Consider the following 20,408-nt stretch of genomic DNA (forward strand, 5'->3'; position numbering starts at 1 on the left):
TCACGCTACACGGTGGGGTTCCCTGCCTTTGTGGAAGTATAGGTGTAGATGTGCGTGCGTGTGTGTGTGTGCACACACGTGTAGCGACAGTACCGGGCGATGAGCGTTACTCGTGTGTGTGTGTGTGTGGCGCTCCCTCTATGGCACCAGCGTGAGTGTGGTGGCGGGTTTTATGGAAGGCGGAGGCTGATCTTGGGAAGGCGACACCTGATTACAATATAGCAACGCTACAGCACAGCCACAGTCCCTCACAAGGGCAACGGGCCCTTACTGACTGCCGTCCCCAGGGAGGTACCTGCCTCCGGGCCTGCGTGCCCTATCACGGGGCTACGGGCCCTGGGTCCCTCCGGCTTCGTGTGCCCTGGGGGAGGCTGCGTCGACCCGACCCAGCCAAGGTTGCGGGGTCCCGACCACTGGCCCACTCGGCCCCGCGGCCCTCGCGAGGGCAGCGGGACTAGGGGGTTCCCGGGGTCTCGGCACTGGGTCACACAGAGGCCCGGCCCTCACAAGGGCAGCGGGGCTAGGGGGTTCCCGGGGTCTCGGCACTGGGTCACACAGAGTCCCGGCCCTCACAAGGGCAGCGGGGCTAGGGGGTTCCCAGGTTCTCGGCACTGGGTCACACAGAGTCGCGGCCCTCACAAGGGCAGCGGGGCCGGGGGGTTCCCAGAGTCTCGGCACTGGGTCACACAGAGTCGCGGCCCTCACAAGGGCAGCGGGGCTAGGGGGTTCCCAGGGTCTCGGCACTGGGTCACACAGAGTCGCGGCCCTCACAAGGGCAGCGGGGCTAGGGGGTTCCCAGGGTCTCGGCACTGGGTCACACGGAGTCCCGGCCCTCACAAGGGCAGCGGGGCCGGGGGGTTCCCAGGGTCTCGGCACTGGGCCACAGAGTCGCGGCCCTCACAAGGGCAGCGGGGCCGGGGGGTTCCCAGGGTCTCGGCACTGGGTCACACAGAGTCGCGGCCCTCACAAGGGCAGCGGGGCTAGGGGGTTCCCAGGGTCTCGGCACTGGGTCACACAGAGTCCCGGCCCTCACAAGGGCAGCGGGGCCGGGGGGTTCCCAGGTTCTCAGCACTGAGCCACACAGATTCTAGGCCCTTACAAGGGCAGCGGGGCTAGGGGGTTCCCGGGGTCTTGGCACTGAGCCACACAGAGTCCCGGCCCTCACAAGGGCAGCAGGGCTAGGGGGTTCCCAGGGTCTCAGCACTGAGCCACCTAACTCCTCGTGGTGCCGGACGGGCAACTCTGTCGTGGACATTGCGGTGGGGGGAGGTCCAATTTTGATTGGCTCCTCCTCTCATGGCATCTGTGTCCACAGGGGCTAACGGGGGCTCTGGACGGGTGCGAGCGGCTGGTAACCCCTCCACCTTCAATTAATTACCACTAAACCGCGAATTAAGTATATAACTAATAAGCTTGTGCCGGAGGCCCTGGGGGGCCAGGCGTCTATGACGTCTCCTGGCCAAACCCCAATTGGCGGAGCCAGGCGATTGAATATCTACCCTCGGGGCTCCTCCAGAAACAACGAAAAACCACTACGGGTGGCCACGTGGAATGTTCGAACGCTCACTGCGGAAGAGAGGCTGCCACTCTGTCGGGAGCTGGACCGTTATCGCCTGGATCTGTGTGGCATTCAGAAGGTCCGGTGGAACGGTTCTGGCTCCTGTCACCATGAGGGGTGGACAGTCCTCTACTCGGGTCGGGGCAGGAGACTGCCAAACAACAGGGTGTGGCTCTTCTTTTGAACAAAAGAATGAAGGGGGCGTGGGAGTGTGGCGGTGAGGTGTGGGAAGTTGTAAGCCCCAGGCTACTTTGGGCTCGCCTTCCCATCAACCGGAGGCGAGGAATGGTGGTCGTGGTTACTTATGCCCCCACCGAAGATGAACATCCGTGGAGGGATGCAGGCAAAGCCGATGAGTCAGATTCCTTCTATGACCTGTCACAAGTGCTGGATAAAGTGGCCCCTCAGAATAGAGTCATCATGTTGGGTGACTTCAATGCCCGAGTTGGTCATGATGCTGGCACCTGGTCTGGAGTGATTGGAGGGCATGGGCCAGATCAGCTCAATAACAACGGTAGGAGGCTGCTAGATTTTTGTGCAGCCCATGGGCTTGTAATTACCAACACGCTGTTCCGGCATCAGCGCACCCACACAACATCATGGATGCATGCCGGGTCCAAGCAAGAACATATGCTGGACTACATAGTGATGGACCAGCGGATGCCAGCCCATGTCCTTGACACCAGGACCTACCATGGAGCTGATCTGCCCTCTGACCATCGACTAGTCATCTGTAAGATGCGCCTGCCATTCTTACACTCCGGTGGTGGGTGTACGCCCAGGACCCCATTCCAACCTAAAGTGGCCTGGTCTCAGTTATCTGATGAAAGTTGCAAGCGAGAATTTCATCATCGCTTGCGGCTGGGATTGGCATCGTCCCCCACTCCTCCTGATGTTGAGGGTAAATGGGTGAGGTTTAGGACTGTGACTCATGCAGCTGCAATGGCTGCTTTGGGTGCGCGGTCCAGACCTCCCCAGAGACCCTGGCTGACAGAGGAGGTGTTCAGGATGGTTGAGAAAAGGTGACAGGCCCACTGTCATCGGCTACAGAATCCCATGTTAGAGAATGAGGAGGCTTGCCGCAGCCTTCGCTCGGAGGTTCGGAGAGCCGTGAGGCGCTGCAAGGATGGGTGGCGGTCACGGAATGGTGAGGAGATGGAGTCTGCCTCAGTGGCCCGTGATCACAAATCTCTATTTAACTCCATCAAAAAAGTAACCTGCAGCGCCACACCTATTACCATCATTAGGGGAAAAAACGGTGATCCAATCTCTGACCCCCAGGAACAGGTTTGCAGATTTGCTGAGCATTTCTGTGAGGTCCTGGGGGAGGGAAAATCCCTCAGCCAGGAAAACATCGTGGCACAAAGTGAGGATGACCCTGCTGAGGCTGCGGTGCTTCAAATATTGGATGAAGTCACGCCCTGTGAGTGGCTGGCTGAGGTGCCATCTGTTGAGGAAGTACTGAAGGCGATCCGGAGTCTGAGACCAGGAAAGGCAGCGGGCATAGATGATCTCCCAAGCAAAATGCTGAGGGAGGGTGGCGTTTGTGCACAGACTGCCCTATATGACATCATAACAACAGTCTGGACCACTGAACGGGTTCCACAGGATTGGAAAGATGCCCTGGTGGTCCCCCTTTTTAAGAAGGGGGACCGCACAGACTGTAACAACAACAGGGGCATCTCACTCCTCAGTGTGCCGGGAAAGGTCCTGGCAAAGATTATTCAACATCGCCTTGCCAGGAATGCTGAGGAGAGGCTTGCGGAGCCCCAATGCAGCTTCAGGAAAGGGTGGTCCTGCACAGATGCCATATTTTCTGTCCGTCTGCTACAGCAGAGGTGTAGGGAATTCCAGCAAGACCTACATCTCTGTTTTATTGACCTGGTCAAGGCCTATGATACCATCAGTAGGCCTGGGCTCTGTGTTGTTCTTCGTGCTTTTGGAGTACCTGACCCTCTGCTCACGATCATTAAGGACCTTCATGATGGTGAGCGGGCCCGGGTAAAACTACATGGCCGGGAGTCAGAGCCATTCCCTGTACACCTTGGGGTGCGACAGGGATGTCCTCTGGCTCCCACATTATTTAACATCTATTTTGACCACGTAGTTCGTGAAGCCTTCAATAGCTGTACCGGGGGAATCTCCATATGGTACAGATATAATGGGAGGCTGTTCGATGCCCAGGTGCGGTCAAGGGATGGCTCCCTATTGCTCAACCACGTTATGTATGCTGATTTTTTGGTAATAGCTGCTCATTCAGAGGAGGAGTTGGAGACGCTGCTGCTGAGACTGGAGCGTGCCACTAAGAGGTGGGGCCTTACCATCAGACTCACCAAAACTAAGCACCTGCCTGGGTATTTTGTACCATCGGACACTCCACCCCCACAACTCCCAATCGGTGATGGGGCAGTTGTGGAGAGAGTGGAGAGTTTCCCATACCTGGGCAGTGTGCTTATGACCGGCTCCAGTTTAACAGCAGCGGTCTCACTCCGAATCAGTCGAGCGGCAATATCTTTTCATCGGTTGCGTAACGCTGTGTGGAAGCTACCTGGTCTGTCGCTCCGCACTAAGCTTCAGGTCTTCTCGGCCACGGTCATTCCCTCCCTTCTCTACGCTTGCGAAACGTGGACCCCCCCTAATGGAACATCTTCGCCGGTTAGAAACATTTAGGCTGGCCTGCCTACAATCCAACCTGGGGTTAACCAGACTGGATTGTGTGAGGAGCTCACAAATCCTTGAAAGATCTGGGCAAGCTCCCATTGATGAGCTCCTCCGGCGGGCAAGGCTGCGATGGCATGGTTATGTAGCCCGCATGCCCAGCCATCGCATGCCGAAACAGCTTTTGTTCGGCCGGATCGAGGGGGCTAAATGGGCGCGGCACGGGCTAGAGAAGAGATGGAGTGATGTGGTACAGGAGGACGTGGAGCTGAGTGGACTTGCCGATGACTGGTACCAGCGGTGTCAAGATCGGCCTCTGTGGAGGAGGCTCGTGAAGGATGCTACTGGGCAGTTGGAGGCAGTCGCCCTCCAACAACAACAGAGGGCGGAGGAGCGACACTCACAACAACGAGTGGAGCGCCGGGTGGCTGAAGCACTTCGGGTTGGCACAGTAGGGGGCACGGGTGGTGCATCAGCCAGTCATTTCAGTCAGTCGACCCGTGGCACCTGGGTCTGCCCCGTGACCTCCTGCCAGCGGGCGTTCGACACTTCACGTGGCCTCAGGGTGCACATATCCTGGCACAAGCGTCGTGGTGACGTCATCGCCACTTAGTGGCGAATGGCGGTTGTTGTTGTATGTGTGGGTATGTATGTTTGTATGTGTGTGTATGTGTGTGTGTGTATGTATGTCCGGAAAAACAACCCCCTACCTCCTCGCGGTGCCGGACGGGCAACTCTTTCGTGGACAGTGTTGTGGGGAGAGGGCCAATTCCGATTGGTTCCTCCTCTCATGGCGTCTGTGTCCACCACAGTGGCTAAACGGGGGCTCTGGACGGATACGAGGGGCTGGTAACCCATCCACCTTCAAAAAGTTACCACGAAACTACGACTTAAACTTAAATATGTAACAAATAAGCTTGTGCCGGAGACCCCGGGGGGACAGGCGTCTATGACGTCTCCTGGCCAAACCCCAATTGGCGGAGCCAGGAGATTGAATCTCAACCCTCAGGGCTCCTCCAGAAACAACCAAAAGCCATTATGAATGGCCACGTGGAATGTTCGAACGCTCACTGCGGAGGAGAGGCTGCCACTCCTCTGTCGGGAGCTGGACCAGTACCGCCTGGATCTCTGTGGCATTCAGGAGGTCCAGTGGACCGGTTCTGGCTCCTGCCACCATGAGGGGTGGACAGTCCTCTACTCGGGGCAGGAGACTGCCAAATAACAGGGTGTGGCTCTTCTTTTGAACAAAAGAATGAAGGGGGCTTGGGAGCGTGGCGGTGAGGTGTGGGAAGCTGTAAGCCTCAGGCTACTTTGGGCTCGCCTTCCCATCAATCGGAGGCGAGGATTGGTGGTCGTGGTTACTTATGCCCCCACCGAAGATGAACATCCGTGGAGGGATGCAGGCAAAGCCGATGAGTCAGATGCCTTCTATGACCTCCTGTCACAGGTGCTGGCTAAAGTGGCCCCTCGGGATAGAGTCATCTTGTTGGGTGACTTCAATGTCCGAGTTGGTCATGATGCTTGCACCTGGCCTCGAGTGATTGGAGGGCATGGGCCGGATCAGCTTAATAACAACGGTAGGAGGCTGCTAGATTTTTGTGCAGCCCATGGACTTGTAATTACCAACACGCTGTTCCGGCATCGGCGCATCCACACAACATTATGGATGCATGCTGGGTCCAAGCAAGAGCATCTGCTGGACTACATAGTGACGGACCAGCGGATGTGAGCCCATGTCCTTGACACCAGGACCTACCGTGGAGCTGATCTGCCCTCTGACCATCAACTTGTCATCTGTAAGATGCGCCGCCTATTCTTCTGCTCCGGTGGTGGGTGTACACCCAGGACCCCATTCCAACCAAAAGTGGCCTGGTCTCGGTTATCTGATGAAAGTTGCAAGCGAGAATTTAATCATTGCCTGCGGCTGGGGTTAGCATCGTCCCCTACTCCTCCTGATGTCGAGGATAAATGGGCGAGGTTTAGAACTGTGACTCATGCGGCTGCAATGTCTGCTTTGGGTACGCGGTCAGGACCTCCCCAGAGACCCTGGCTGACAGAGGAGGTGTTCAGGATGGTTGAGAAAAAGCGACAGGCCCACTGTCATCGGCTACAGAATCCCACGTCAGAGAATGAGGAGGCTTACCGCAACCTTCGCTCGGAGGTTCGGAGAGCCGTGAAGCGCTGCAAGGATGGGTGGTGGTCGCGGGTTGCTGAGGAGATGGAGTTTGCCTCAGTGGCCCGCGATCACAAATCTCTATTTAACTCCATCAAAAAAGTAACCTGCAGCGCCACACCTATTACCATCATTAGGGGAAAAAACGGTGATCCAATCTCCGACCCCCAGGAACAGGTTTGCAGATTTGCTGAGCATTTCTGTGAGGTCCTGGGGGAGGAAAAATCCCTCAGCCTGGAAAACATGGTGGCACAAAGTGAGGATGACCCTGCTGAGGCTGCGGTGCCTCAAATATTGGATGAAGTCACCCCCTGTGAGTGGCTGGCTGAGGTGCCATCTGCTGAGGAAGTATTGAAGGCGATCCGGAGTCTGAGACCAGGAAAGGCAGCGGGCACAGATGCTCTCCCAAGCGAAATGCTGAGGGAGGATGGCGTTTGTGCACAGACTGCCCTATATGACATCATAACAACAGTCTGGACCACTGGACGGGTTCCGCAGGATTGGAAGGATGCCCTGGTGGTCCCCCTCTTTAAGAAGGGGAACGCACAGACTGTAACAACTACAGGGGCATTTCACTCCTCAGTGTGCCGGGAAAGGTCCTGGCAAGGATTATTCAACATCGCCTTTCCAGGCACGCTGAGGAGAGGCTTGCGGAGCCCCAGTGCGGTTTCAGGAAAGGGCGGTCCTGCACAGATGCCATATTTTCTGTCCATCTGCTACAGCAGAGGTGTAGGGAATTCCAGCAAGATCTACATCTCTGCTTTATTGACCTGGTCAAGGCCTATGATACCATCAACAGGCCTGGGCTCTGGGTTGTTCTTCGTGCTTTTGGAGTACCTGACCCTCTGCTCACGATCATTAAGGACCTTCATGATGGTGAGCGGGCCCGGGTAAAACTACGTTGCCGGGAGTCCGAGCCTTTCCCTGTACACCTTGGGGTGCAACAGGGGTGTCCTCTGGCTCCCACATTATTTAACATCTATTTCGACCACGTAGTTCGTGAAGCCTTCAATAGCTGTACCAGGGGAATCTCCATATGGTACAGATATCATGGGAGGCTGATCGATGCCCGGGTGCGGTCAAGGGATGGCTCCCTATTGCTCAACCACGTTATGTATGCTGATGATTTGGTAATAGTTGCTCATTCAGAGGAGAAGTTGGAGACGCTGCTGCTGAGACTGGAGCGTGCCACTAAGAGATGGGGCCTTACCATCAGCCCTACCAAAACTAAGCACCGGCCTGGGTATTTTGTACCATCGGACACTCCACCCCCACAACTTCCAATCGGTGATGGGGCAGTTGTGGAGAGAGTGGAGAGTTTCCCATACCTGGGAAGTGTGCTTATGCCCGGCTCCAGTTTAACAGCAGCAATCTCACTCCGAATCAGTCGAGCGGCAATATCTTTTCATCGGTTGCGTAACGCTGTGTGGAAGCTACCTGGTCTGTCGCTCCGCACTAAGCTTCAGGTCTTCCCGGCCATGGTAATTCCCTCCCTTCTCTACATTTGCGAAACGTGGACCCCCCTAATGGAACATCTTCGCCGGTTAGAAACATTTAGGCTGGCCTGCCTACGATCCATCCTGGGTTTAACCAGACTGGATTGTGTGAGGACCTCACAAATCCTTGAAAGATCTGGGCAAGGTCCCATCAGTGAGCTCCTCCGGCGGGCAAGGCTGCGATGGCTGGGTCATGTAGCCCGCATGCCTAGCCACCGCATGCCGAAACAGCTTTTGTTCGGCCGGATGGAGGGGGCTAAGCGGGCGCAGCACGGGCTAGAAAAGAAATGGAGTGATGTGGTACAGGAGGACGTGGAGCTGAGTGGACTTGCCGATGACTGGTACCAACGGTGTCAAGATCGGCCTCTGTGGAGGAGGCTCGTGAAGGACGCTACTGGGCAGTTGGAGGTAGTCGCCCTCCAACAACAACGGAGGTCGGAGGAGCGACGCTCACAACAACGAGCAGAGCGCCGGGTGGCTAAAGCACAGCAGGTTGGCACAGTAGGGGGCAAAGGTGGTGCATCAGCCAGCCATCTCAGTCAGTCGACCCATGGCACCTGGGTCTGCCCCGTGACCTCCTGCCAGCGGGCGTTCGACACTCCACGTGGCCTCAAGGTGCACATGTCCTGGCACAAGCATCGTGGTGACGTCACCACCACTTAGTGGCGAATGGCGGTTGTTGTTGTATGCGTATGTGTGTGTGTATATGTGTGTATGTGTGTGTGTATGTGTGTGTACAGTGAGGGAAAAAAAGTATTTGATCCCCTGCTAATTTTGTACGTTTGCCCACTGACAAAGAAATGATCAGTGTATAATTTTAATGGTAGGTTTATTTGAACAGTGAGAGACAGAATAACAACAAAAAAAATCTAGAAAAACGCATGTCAAAAATGTTATAAATTGATTGGCATTTTAATGAGGGAAATAAGTATTTGACCCCTCTGCAAAACATGACTTAGTACTTGGTGGCAAAACCCTTGTTGGCAATCACAGAGGTCAGACGTTTCTTGTAGTTGGCCACCAGGTTTGCACACATCTCAGGAGGGATTTGTCCCACTCCTCTTTGCAGATCTTCTCCAAGTCATTAAGGTTTCGAGGCTGACGTTTGGCAACTCGAACCTTCAGCTCCCTCCACATTTTCTATGGGATTAAGGTCTGGAGACTGGCTAGGCCACTCCAGGACCTTAATGTGCTTCTTCTTGAGCTACTCCTTTGTTGCCTTGGCCGTGTGTTTTGGGTCATTGTCATGCTGGAATACCCATCCACGACCCATTTTCAATGCCCTGGCTGAGGGAAGGAGGTTCTCACCCAAGATTTGACGGTACATGGCTCCGTCCATCGTCGTTTTGATGCGGTGAAGTTGTCCTGTCCCCTTAGCAGAAAAACACTCCCAAAACATGTTTCCACCTCCATGTTTGACGATGGGGATGGTGTTCTTGGGGTAATAGGCAGCATTCCTCCTCCTCCAAACACGGCGAGTTGAGTTGATGCCAAAGAGCTCCATTTTGGTCTCATCTGACCACAACACGTTCACCCAGTTATCCTCTGAATCATTCAGATGTTCATTGGCAAACCTCAGACGGGCATGTATGTGTGCTTTCTTGAGCAGGGGGACCTTGCGGGCGCTGCAGGATTTCAGTCCTTGACGGCGTAGTGTTACCAATTGTTTTCTTGGTGACTATGGTCCCAGCTGCCTTGAGATCATTGACAAGATCATCCCGTGTAGTTCTGGGCTGATTCCTCACCGTTCTCATGATCATTGCAACTCCACGAGGTGAGTTCTTGCATGGAGCCCCAGGCCGAGGGAGATTGACAGTTATTTTGGGTTTCTTCCATTTGCGAATAATCGCACCAACTGTTGTCACCTTCTCACCAAGCTGCTTGGCAATGGTCTTGTAGCCCATTCCAGCCTTGTGTAGGTCTACAATCTTGTCCCTGACATCCTTGGAGAGCTCTTTGGTCTTGGCCATGGTGGAGAGTTTAGAATCTGATTGATTGCTTCTGTGGACAGGTGTCTTTTATACAGGTAACAAGCTGAGATTAGTAGCACTCCCTTTAAGAGTGTGCTCCTAATCTCTGCTCGTTACCTGTATAAAAGACAGACACACGTGTGTACACACAGACGTGTATACACAGACACACAAGTATACACAGACACACATGTGTATACACACAGACACGTGTATATACACACACACACACGTGTATACACACACGTGTATACACACACACACACGTGTATACACAAGACACACGTGTATACACAAAGACAAAGATCGCCCATGTAGCCTGTAACAGACTGTTGGGCCAAGTGCTGTGAGCTAGCATCTATGAAGGCCGGCATTGTGTCACACGAGGGGATGGGTGGCCAGCACCACGCCCGGCCGCCTTTGTCTCCCCAGTGGGCGATGTTTACTACGCTACACCGCGCCAGGTAACTAATTTGAGGCTGAGTCAACCTAGGGGAAGGCCCGGGGCCGGTGTCAGATAATCGCTGTCACTGGGTGTTGGCGGTGGCCGTGAGCGGGGAATCGAACTGGGTCCTCTGTTGGGTTTGTAGCACAGCGAGGCGCGAAAACGCAGCACCACCGCTCCCCCTCCTCTCGCACAACAACAACAACAACCGCCATTCGCCACTAAGTGGCGGTGACGTCACCACGACGCTCGTGCCAGGCCACGTGCACATTGAGGCCACGTGGAGTGTCGAACGCCCGCTGGCAGGAGGTCACGGGGCAGACCCAGCAGGTGCCACGGGTCGACTGACTGAGACGACTGGCTGATGCACCACCTGTGCCCCCTACTGTGCCATCCCGCTGTGCTTTAGCCACCCGGCGCTCCGCTCGTTGTTGTGAGCGTCGCTCCTCCGCCCTCCGTTGTTGTTGGAGGGCGACTACCTCCAACTTCCCAGTAGCGTCCTTCACGAACCTCCTCCTCCACAGAGGCCGATCTTGACACTGCTGGTACCGGTCATGGGCAAGTCCACTCTCTCGCACACGCACATACATACAAAGAACACATTGAACGTGAAGCAACAAAAATTTAATAGCAATTATAATTATATATTCATATGGCTTAGAGAGATACACAAGAGTTCTCGAGAAACTAATACCGCTCAGTATAATCATAAACACAACGTAACAACACAACGACAACGACGACGATTTAAAGCCACGGCTTTGACTCCACTCGCTCAGAACCAAATCCCGGTGGCTCTCCCTCCTCACAGTAGCCGCGCACGGCACCCAACAAATCGTCACTGCCACGCACCCCAGTTAAACGTCCGTCCGGAACGCCTTCAAACCGATCCGATTTGACACTAAACTTTGGTGACAACTTCTCGGTTCTATCGGTAAAGTCACGTAGAATGGAAACAACGTGATAAAAAGTAATACTCTGTTTCCATACTCCTTGGTTCCATTCGGTAAAGTCACGTAGTAGGTAAAAAATAAAACAACAAAAATCACGACGTTTCGGCGACAACAACACAAGTGGCCTTCCATCAGTCCGGTGCCTTCACCTGATGAAGGCCGCTTGTGTTGTGGCTGAAACGTCGTGATTTTTGTTATTTTATTTTTACCTACTACTACTACGTGACTTTACCGAATAGAACCAAAGAGTATGGATCCTTGCAGCCACGAAAGCTTCAAATTCTAGAACTTTGTTTCCATTCTACGTGGCGGTGACTTTACCGAAAGAACCTAGAAGGTGGAGCCTCTGCAGTCACGAAAGATTTAAATCGAAATTTGGCCACAACGTCGATGCGCAGGAGCTCGCCCGCTGGGAAATGAGCCGAATCCGGTCCAAGAGTTGCTGTCCAGTTTGGCAAAAAAAGCCCGCGGTAACTTTGGTAACGTTGATCCGATTGAAACTAAACTTTGACGCAAGGTTGAGTTGATAGGAAGGAATTGCCCTGTTAAAAATCATCCAAATCGATCGGAGTTGCTCTCCGTTTGATCTGTCAAGCGGGAGCCCCACGGGGTTTGGCACCTTTCTTCTGAAACTTGAGGCACGGCGAAGAAAAGCCCGCGGTAACTTTGGTAACGTTGATCCGATTGAATCTAAACTTTGGTAAAAGGCTGAGTTTATAGGAAGGAATTACCCTGTTGAAAATGATCCAAATCGATCAAAGTCGCTGTCCGTTTCATCTGTGAGCGGGAGCCACAACGGGGTTTGGGCACGCGCCTCCGAAACTTGAGGCACCGCACGAAAAGCCCGTTCGTGTCTGACGGTGGTAACTTTGGTGAAGTTAACCATAATCGCAACTAAACTTTGGCACAACCTTGCGTTGCTGCTATTAGGCAGTCGACCACGCGACAATCGGCAGATTCGGTCAAAGGGTTCTGTCGCTTTCGGATGCACTTCTGTGGCCATCGGGAACGCTCCTCCTTCCGAAGTTGGCCGCTGGGAGCTACGACCACTTCGAAGTAATCATCTAGGCTGACAAACGCATTCTTTCAAGAACCGCCTGTGTGTAGTTTGTTCTCCTTATCCGCACCGCACCGCACCGCACCTCCGACTGAGCCCAGCAGGCGAGGGCTCGCCGCCAAAGGAGTCCGCCACACGCCCCGTCCTCCTACAACGTCCGACGCCTTGTCTCCGTGACGCGAGTCGGTTAACGGAACGCGGTGGCTGCGCTAGGGGGCCGCGTTTCGCCGTAATAACGCGCGCTTTGCCAACTGACACACGCGCGTACACACACACACGCGTACACACACACACGCGTACACACACACACGCGCGTACACACACACACGCGCGTACACACACCGGCCAATACCCAGCGTGCCGTGTCGCGCGAGTCGGTACGTGATGCGGCTTGCCCCCCCCCCGGCTTGGCCGCTGCCACGGCACGGGTTTACCGGGGACGCCTCGAGCGAGAGCCTCGAGCGAGAGCCTCGAGCGAGAGCCTCGAGCGAGAGCCTCGAGCGAGAGCCCCGAGCGAGAGCCTCGAGCGAGAGCCTCGAGCGAGAGCCTCGAGCGAGAGCCCCGAGCGAGAGCCTCGAGCGAGAGCCCCGAGCGAGAGCCTCGAGCGAGAGCCTCGAGCGAGAGCCCCGAGCGAGAGCCCCGAGCGAGAGCCTCGAGCGAGAGCCTCGAGCGAGAGCCCCGAGCGAGAGCCCCGAGCGAGAGCCCCGAGCGAGAGCCTCGAGCGAGAGCCCCGAGCGAGAGCCTCGAGCGAGAGCCTCGAGCGAGAGCCCCGAGCGAGAGCCTCGAGCGAGAGCCCCGAGCGAGAGCCTCGAGCGAGAGCCTCGAGCGAGAGCCCCGAGCGAGAGCCCCGAGCGAGAGCCTCGAGCGAGAGCCCCGAGCGAGAGCCCCGAGCGAGAGCCCCGAGCGAGAGCCTCGAGCGAGAGCCTCGAGCGAGAGCCCCGAGCGAGAGCCTCGAGCGAGAGCCCCGAGCGAGAGCCTCGAGCGAGAGCCTCGAGCGAGAGCCTCGAGGCCGTTGCCGTCAGGGCCCCGCGTGCACCGCCCCTGGCGCCGTCGTCAGGCGCGTTTTGCCGCGGACCGCCCCTTTTTTCCCCGCAGACAAAACTGAAAGCTTTGACGAGGAATCGCGCGGCGTGGCGTCAACCGCAATGCCTGCGGCCAAAACGCAAACGGAAAACACGCTCGGGTAGTGTGTGTGTGTGTGTTGGTGTGTGTTGGTGTGTTGGTGTGTGTGTGTGTGTTGGTGTGTGTGTGTGTGTTGGTGTGTGTGGCAACTGTCCACACCATGGAGACGGCTTTCTTTCGAGCCTCGACCCAATCGGTGCTCGAGGCCAGAGGGCCCCGCGAGGCGTCGCACCGGCGTGCGGGAGTTGCCCCGTGGCCGGCTCTCGTGGCGCTGCTGCCGGCCCGGGGTACTCCTCGGGCCCTGCTCGGTCCTCGAAGCTTCACCGGGAGGAGGGGAGGCTTTTGGGTTTTAAGGCGGGCTGCCATTGTCATTCGAGCCAAAGGAAAAAGACACGTCCTCGATGCGGTAGCGTTTGTAAGTACGTCGTCGTCGTCGTCTGGATTATAAGACGCACCCCGTAGTCCCCCGTGTTTGAAGTTAAGACAAAGTTGGTGTGGTGGGAAGTCCGCGTGTGTTCGCGTGGCCACTGCCGGTGAGTGGGAGGGGGGGGTGGAGTAGTGGTGCAGCCACGATCCCCGGGGCAGCTACCCCGAGTTCCGTTCCCGCTCACGGCCACCAGCCGCCCAACCGAACCACCGGTCCTGATCGGCCTCCCCTCAAATGAGTTACCGGATGCGGTGGTGGTGGGTGGGTGGGTGGTGGTGGGTGGTGGTGGGTGGGTGGTGGTGTCGTAAACATCGCCAGCCACTGGGGTGGAGACAAACGTGGGGTTGGCCACCCACCCTCTCTGTTGTGTGTGCCACAGTGTCCCCGGGGAGCATTCGAATCCGTGCGGGTGCTCACAACTAACAGCGCTTGCCCCATCAGCCTGTGAAGGCTCAACGGGGGTTATCTCCCTCTGTTTGATGTGTGCGTGAGTCCAGATTTGCGTCACTTAATTGGGGTGCGTTTTATAATCTGCATAATTGCAATGATGAATAATATTGATAATGCTGATAGCAATTATAGACGTACACTTTTTTATATATATATGGCTGTGTATAGTATTGCAGTAAAATCGAATACACGTAGATTTAGAAAGACGCACACAGGGGATAGAGACTATCAACCACCATCACCACAGCGACCTTCATCCATCAGTGGAAAGCCCCATAGTGGCGACGGCAATGACGCTGAGACGCAGACGGGATCACGCGGAGCTAGAGGAAACGTACACTTAGCGATAGATACATCATCACCATCACCGCTACTACAGAGATCGATAGACCACGGTGATAGGAATTACACTGAGAGAGAGAGAGAGGGGGGGGGGGGGGGGGCCACGGAGCCTGGATTGTCGTCACGCAATGCATAGTCGCGAATCGAACGCGGGCCTTCGTCCACACACGATTCGCAATTTGATGTTCTTCTTTGGGTGAGGGGGGGGGAGGGGAGGGTCCTTAGCCCCTCCGTACGCAATGCTGCTGTTTGGGGGGGGGCAACGTTTGTGTCGTAAGAGCCCCTCCACCACCCAGCAAGCAACACCACAGCCACCTTTGATGTCAATTCACGTGGCGGCGAAATGTTGCGCATCTCTGCTTTGAAAGTTAGTCCCCGTCTACTTGGGATGATGGGACGGTGATTTAGAGGGTGGGTGGTTGAGTTAGTGGGTGGTTGAGTGAGTGGGTGGTTGAGTGAGTGGGTGGGTCGGTGAGTGAGTGGGTGGGTGGGCGGGTGAGCGAGTGAGCGGGTGAGTGGGTGGGTGAGTGAGATAATGGTGCGAGTGAGTGGTGAGTGAGATGGTGAGTGAGAGGGTGAGTGAGTGGATGGATGATTGAGATGGTGGATGGGTGAGTGAGATAGATGGTGCAGTGGATGGCTGAGTTAGATGGTGAGTGAGTTCAAAATGGGTCAGTTTTCTTCCTCGCGAGAACTCAGAGACAAGGATGGAGGTGCGGTCTCTCTCGTGCGCACGAGTGCCAGGTGGTGGAGAGGATTACGACGTGAATGTGGCCCAGACCGTTACACCACGTGGCTTTTATCCCCCCCCCCCCCCTCCAAAATAATAATAATCGATTTACGAATCGCAAAGTCAACTGCGGAAACGTATGGTTGAGTTAACTTGCGATCAGAATTGACTTACTTACTCAGTCGACTTATGATAAGAGACACATTGTTGTCTGTGTCAACTTACGATCAGAGTCACCTTACGATCAAAGACAACTTACGATCAGAGTCAACTTACAATCTGTGCCAACTTACGATAAGAGACAACTTACGATAAGAGACAACTTACGATAAGAGACAACTTACGATAAGAGTCAACTTACAATCTGTGTTGACTTAAGATCTGTGTCGACTTAAGATCTGTGTTGACTTTACGATAAGAGTCAACTTACGATAAGAGACAACTTACGATAAGAGAAAACTTACGATAAGAGACAACTTACGATAAGAGACAACTTACAATCTGTGTTGACTTAAGATCTGTGTCGACTTTAAGATCTGTGTCGACTTTACGATCAGAGACAAACTCACGATCAGTCAACTTACGATCTGTATTAACCAGCCATCTGTGTCGACTTACGATCTGTGTCGACTTACGATCAGTGATTGCAGTCAACTTGTGATCCATGCTCACTTACGGCAAAAGCGTCCACTCTGGATGAGGGTTAACTCACGGTACGCCAATAAGAATAGCACGGAGGGGGAAAAAAAAACCGCACTCGCGTTAACTGATTAATAGATCCTTGTGTTTGAGAAACAACTGAATATATATAGATAGAATCCCATCATGCACGTCACATACACACACACACGCACACGCGGGAATCCAACTCATGCCGGTCGGTCAGAGCTAATTTATACATTTTAGGCAGTGGCAGAGCTTTATCCGAATTTTCTAACGCAACCTTCACACCAACCAGCCGGGGGGGGCGGGGGTGGGGGTGGGGGGGGGAGGCTCCACCGCTCAGCGAGCAACCAGTTGCGCCCAGCGGCCAATAATTGCGGCAACCGGTTGCGTCGGTGCCCCGGGTTGCTCCGGCGAAATCTGCTCGCGACCGCTCCGGATCCCCGGCGAAAAGAGCCCGTCGCGAGCAAACCCGTTTGTTGCAACGCGGTCCGCGGTGCCAGCGGAGTTGCAGAGCGACGCAAGTTGCGGGCAGCCGAGTTGCTGGGCGGTCGCAGGGCCCCCCGGGGCGGGGTTGCAGGCGACTTGAGTCGCAGAGCGACGGCGGCTCAGCGCGCGACCCGGCGAGTCTGAGCGAGGCAATGCCAAGCCGGGCGCAGCTGAAAGCTGCTGGAAAGTGCGGGGTCGCCGGCGACGTTCGGTTGCCGGCGATTCGAGTCGCGGGCGACCACGGGTGGCGCGCGACTCGAGTTGCGGGCAAGGGGAAGTTGCGGTGCGAAGCGGGCCCGGCTGCTGGGGACGCCGCACAAGCACGGGTGTCTCTCCGCTCGCTCACCGAGCGTGGCTCTGTGAGCCTCAGAGATTAACACTGAAGCGTGTGGGAGACTCAGCGTGGCTCTGTGAGCCTCAGAGATTAACACTGAAGCGTGTGGGAGACTCAGTGTGGCTCTGTGAGCCTCAGAGATTAACACTGGAGCCTGTGGGAGACTTAGCGTGGCTCTGTGAGCCTCAGAGATTAACACTGAAGCGTGTGGGAGACTCAGTGTGGCTCTGTGAGCATCAAACATTAACACTGAAGCCTATGGGAGACTTAGCGTGGCTCTGTGAGCATCAGAGATTAACACTGAACCATGTGGAAGACTTAGTGTGGCTCTGTGAGCATCAGAGATTAACACTGAAGCGTGTGGGAGACTTAGTGTGGCTCTGTGAGTCTCAAACATCAACACTGAAGCCTATGGGAGACTTAGTGTGGCTCTGTGAGTCTCAAACAATAACACTGAAGCCTATGGGAGAGTTAGTGTGGCTCTGTGAGTCTCAAACATTAACACTGAAGCCTATGGGAGACTTAGTGTGGCTCTGTGAGCCTCAGAGATTAATACTGAACCATGTGGGAGGGAGCCTTAGTCTGGCTCTGTGAGTCTCAGAGATTAATACTGAACCATGTGGGAGACTTAGTCTGGCTCTGTGAGCCTCAGAGATTAACACTGAACCCTATGGAAGACTTAGTGTGGCTCTGTGAACATCAGAGATTAACACTGAACCCTGTGGGAGGGGGAGCCTTAGTCTGGCTCTGTGAGCATCAGAGATTAACACTGAACCCTGTGGTAGCCTTAGTCTGGCTCTGTGAGCCTCAAACATTAACACTGAACCCTATGGAAGACTTAGTGTGGCTCTGTGAACATCAGAGATTAACACTGAACCCTATGGAAGACTTAGTCTAGCTCTGTGAACATCAGAGATTAACACTGAACCCTGTGGGAGACTTAGTCTGGCTCTGTGAACATCAGAGATTAACACTGAACCCTGTGGTAGCCTTAGTCTGGCTCTGTGAGCATCAAACATTAACACTGAACCCTATGGGAGGGAGCCTTAGTCTGGTTTTGTGAGAATCAGAGATTAACACTGAAGCCTATGGAAGACTTAGTCTGGCTCTGTGAGCATCAGAGATTAACCCTGAACCCTATGGGAGGGAGCCTTAGTCTGGCTCTGTGAGCCTCAAACATTAACACTGAACCCTATGGGAGGGAGCCTTAGTCTGGCTCTGTGAACTCCATAACCCAAAACTATACTTCACCAAAAAAGAGCTATTCACTTGCATAGAGAGCGTCTCTGTGATGAGACTGATCGATCTCACTGGGGATACAAAGGCGGCCGGGAATACCTGATTCCAGCCACACCATTCCCCTTACTCATATGCGGTGCTCGCTAACAGCACTTGCCCCTACAGCCAGTTAAGGCTGTACGGGGGATCTTTGTATTTGTCTCTGTGCGAGTCTGTGTGTGTCTGTGTGAGTCTCTGTCTGTGTGTCTCTGTGTCTGTGTGAGTGTCTGTGTGTTTCTGTGTATGTGTCTATGTGTGTCTGTGTGTGTGTGTCTGTGTGAGTCTCTGTCTGTGTGTCTCTGTGTCTGTGTGAGTGTATGTGTGTTTCTGTGTGTTTGTCTTTGTGTCTATGTGTGTCTGTGTGTGTCTGTATGAGTCTGTGTATGTGTATGTGTCTGTGTGTGTCTTTGTGAGTGTGTCTCTATGAGTCTGTGTGTGTCTGTGTGTCTTTGTGAGTGTGTCCGTGTGTATGTGTGTGAGTCTGTGTGAGTGTGTCTGTGTGTGTGTCTATGTGTGTATGTGTGTGTCTGTGTGAGTGTGTGTGTGTATGTGTGTCTATGTGTGTATGTGTGTGTGTGTATGTGTGTGAGTCTGTGTATGTGTGTGTATGTGTGTGTGTCTGTGTATGTGTGAGTCTGTGTGTGTGTGTCTGTGTATGTCTATGTGTGTGTGTGTGAGTGTGTGTGAGTCTATCTACTGCACTCTACGGCAGTAGTATCCCAGCACCTTGCACTTCTCGCACAGGTGCTGGGGGTGCTCCTTGCTCTGATCTGACACGTCCAGCCCGTCCGGCTTCTCCAGCGGTCTCTGCGGGGGAAGACGCATGGGGGGGGGGGGGAGGGGGGGGGCACGAGGGGGAGAGAAGGAGACAAACCTTGGGTCAGGATCACACTCTCAGTCTCTCACTCTGTCTCTCTCTGTCCCGGCGAGGGGATTGCCTGGCACAACGGATTTTCATCCCAAGGGCCCCTAGGTGGGGAGTCCCGCGGTTTCCCGGTGCCACGAGATTGGCCGACCTGGACAGAACAAGTCCCATCGCGGTGCCCCCTAAATTGGCTTAAAATCACGCTTTGGTTTTATTCGGTAAAAGTCACGTAGTAGGGTAAAGCAAATTTAAAATACATTAAAGTAAAATAAAATGAAATAAGCAATTATTTTATTTTAATTCATTTTAATTTGTTTTACCCTACTACGTGACTTTTACCGAGTATAACCAAAGAGTCCGCACAATTAAATGCTAAATTTTAAATGCCAATGTTTATGCTAATTCCTTTGTCAAGGCGTTCTGCTTCCTCTCACGCAGCTTAAAGGTCGCGATCTGAGCTTGTGGCTGTGTTCGCTCCAGCGCTGTCCTACCAGACAGTCTCGTCCCTTCACCTGATGAAGGCCGCTTGTGTTGTGGCCGAAACGTCGTGAGAATTTTCTTGTTGTTGTTTTCTTTTCACGTGACTTTAACGAACAGGACCAACGGGCAAAGAGCGTGAACCCTTGCAGTCACGAAAGCCGGCCAGCAGCGAGCGGCGCACGACATCGCCGGAGGGGGCTGCCGTGAGACGTTAGGCGAGCAGAGCCGACGACGATTGTCTGCACGGACCCCCAAACGGCACGCCGGCAGCACGGACGCCCTCGCGGATTGGACGGGCCGAGCGTCAGGAATTAACGAGTGCGGGCCGCGGAGGCCGACGGACCGAGAAATAACCGTCGCGGCGCTCCGCGTGAGGGCGGAGAAACTATTTTGAAAGTCGCAGGTTGGGGAGCGCCATCGGCCGGGCAGGACAACGTAACGCCGAGATTTTTTGAGGCCAAAGAACCATTCAGAGAGATCTCATCTTCAAGAGCTTTTACATTATTGAGACCTCCTTTGCCAGTAACAAGATATAGTAATAGGTTTTTTACCCTTTTAACTGGCGCAAAAAACTGACACCTTTATTCCAAGGCATCATGTTTGCAATAACCACAACACAAGCGGTCAAAATGCAAACAAAAAGAGACAACTCTGATAATAATAATAAAGGACAGTGCCAATATTATTATCAAAGTTGTCTCTTTTTGTTTGCATTTTTGACCGCTTGTGTTGCGGTTATTGCAAACAATGATCCCCTTGTATAAAGGTGTCAGTTTTTTCGTGCCAGTTAAAAGGATAAAAACCTATTTACTATTTCAAGAGCTTTGTCGCCTAGCGCCCCATCCCCCCCCCCTACCCCCCCTCCCCGAGCAGCTAGCAGCGTCCGCGCGATGCCAGCGAGTGCCGCGGCGAGGTTTT

The 20,408-nt window shown here is 54.3% G+C and overlaps 1 protein-coding gene across 1 annotated transcript in view; it reads right to left on the minus strand.

Moving 5' to 3' along the window:
- Nucleotides 1-10,902: 10,902 nt before the first annotated feature.
- Nucleotides 10,903-20,408, minus strand: part of LOC116958037 (zinc finger CCHC domain-containing protein 24-like) — a 104,426-nt gene continuing 94,920 nt past the window's right edge. The window contains exon 4 of the mRNA XM_076054895.1: nucleotides 10,903-18,952. Coding sequence (XP_075911010.1) covers nucleotides 18,839-18,952 — 114 coding nt within the window. The 3' untranslated portion in view covers nucleotides 10,903-18,838. The remainder of the gene's footprint in view (nucleotides 18,953-20,408) is intronic.

This window comes from Petromyzon marinus, chromosome 68, assembly GCF_048934315.1.
Source record: "Petromyzon marinus isolate PM22_M1 ecotype Great Lakes invasive population chromosome 68, UKy_Petmar_22M1.pri1.0, whole genome shotgun sequence".
Lineage (NCBI taxonomy): Eukaryota > Metazoa > Chordata > Hyperoartia > Petromyzontiformes > Petromyzontidae > Petromyzon > Petromyzon marinus.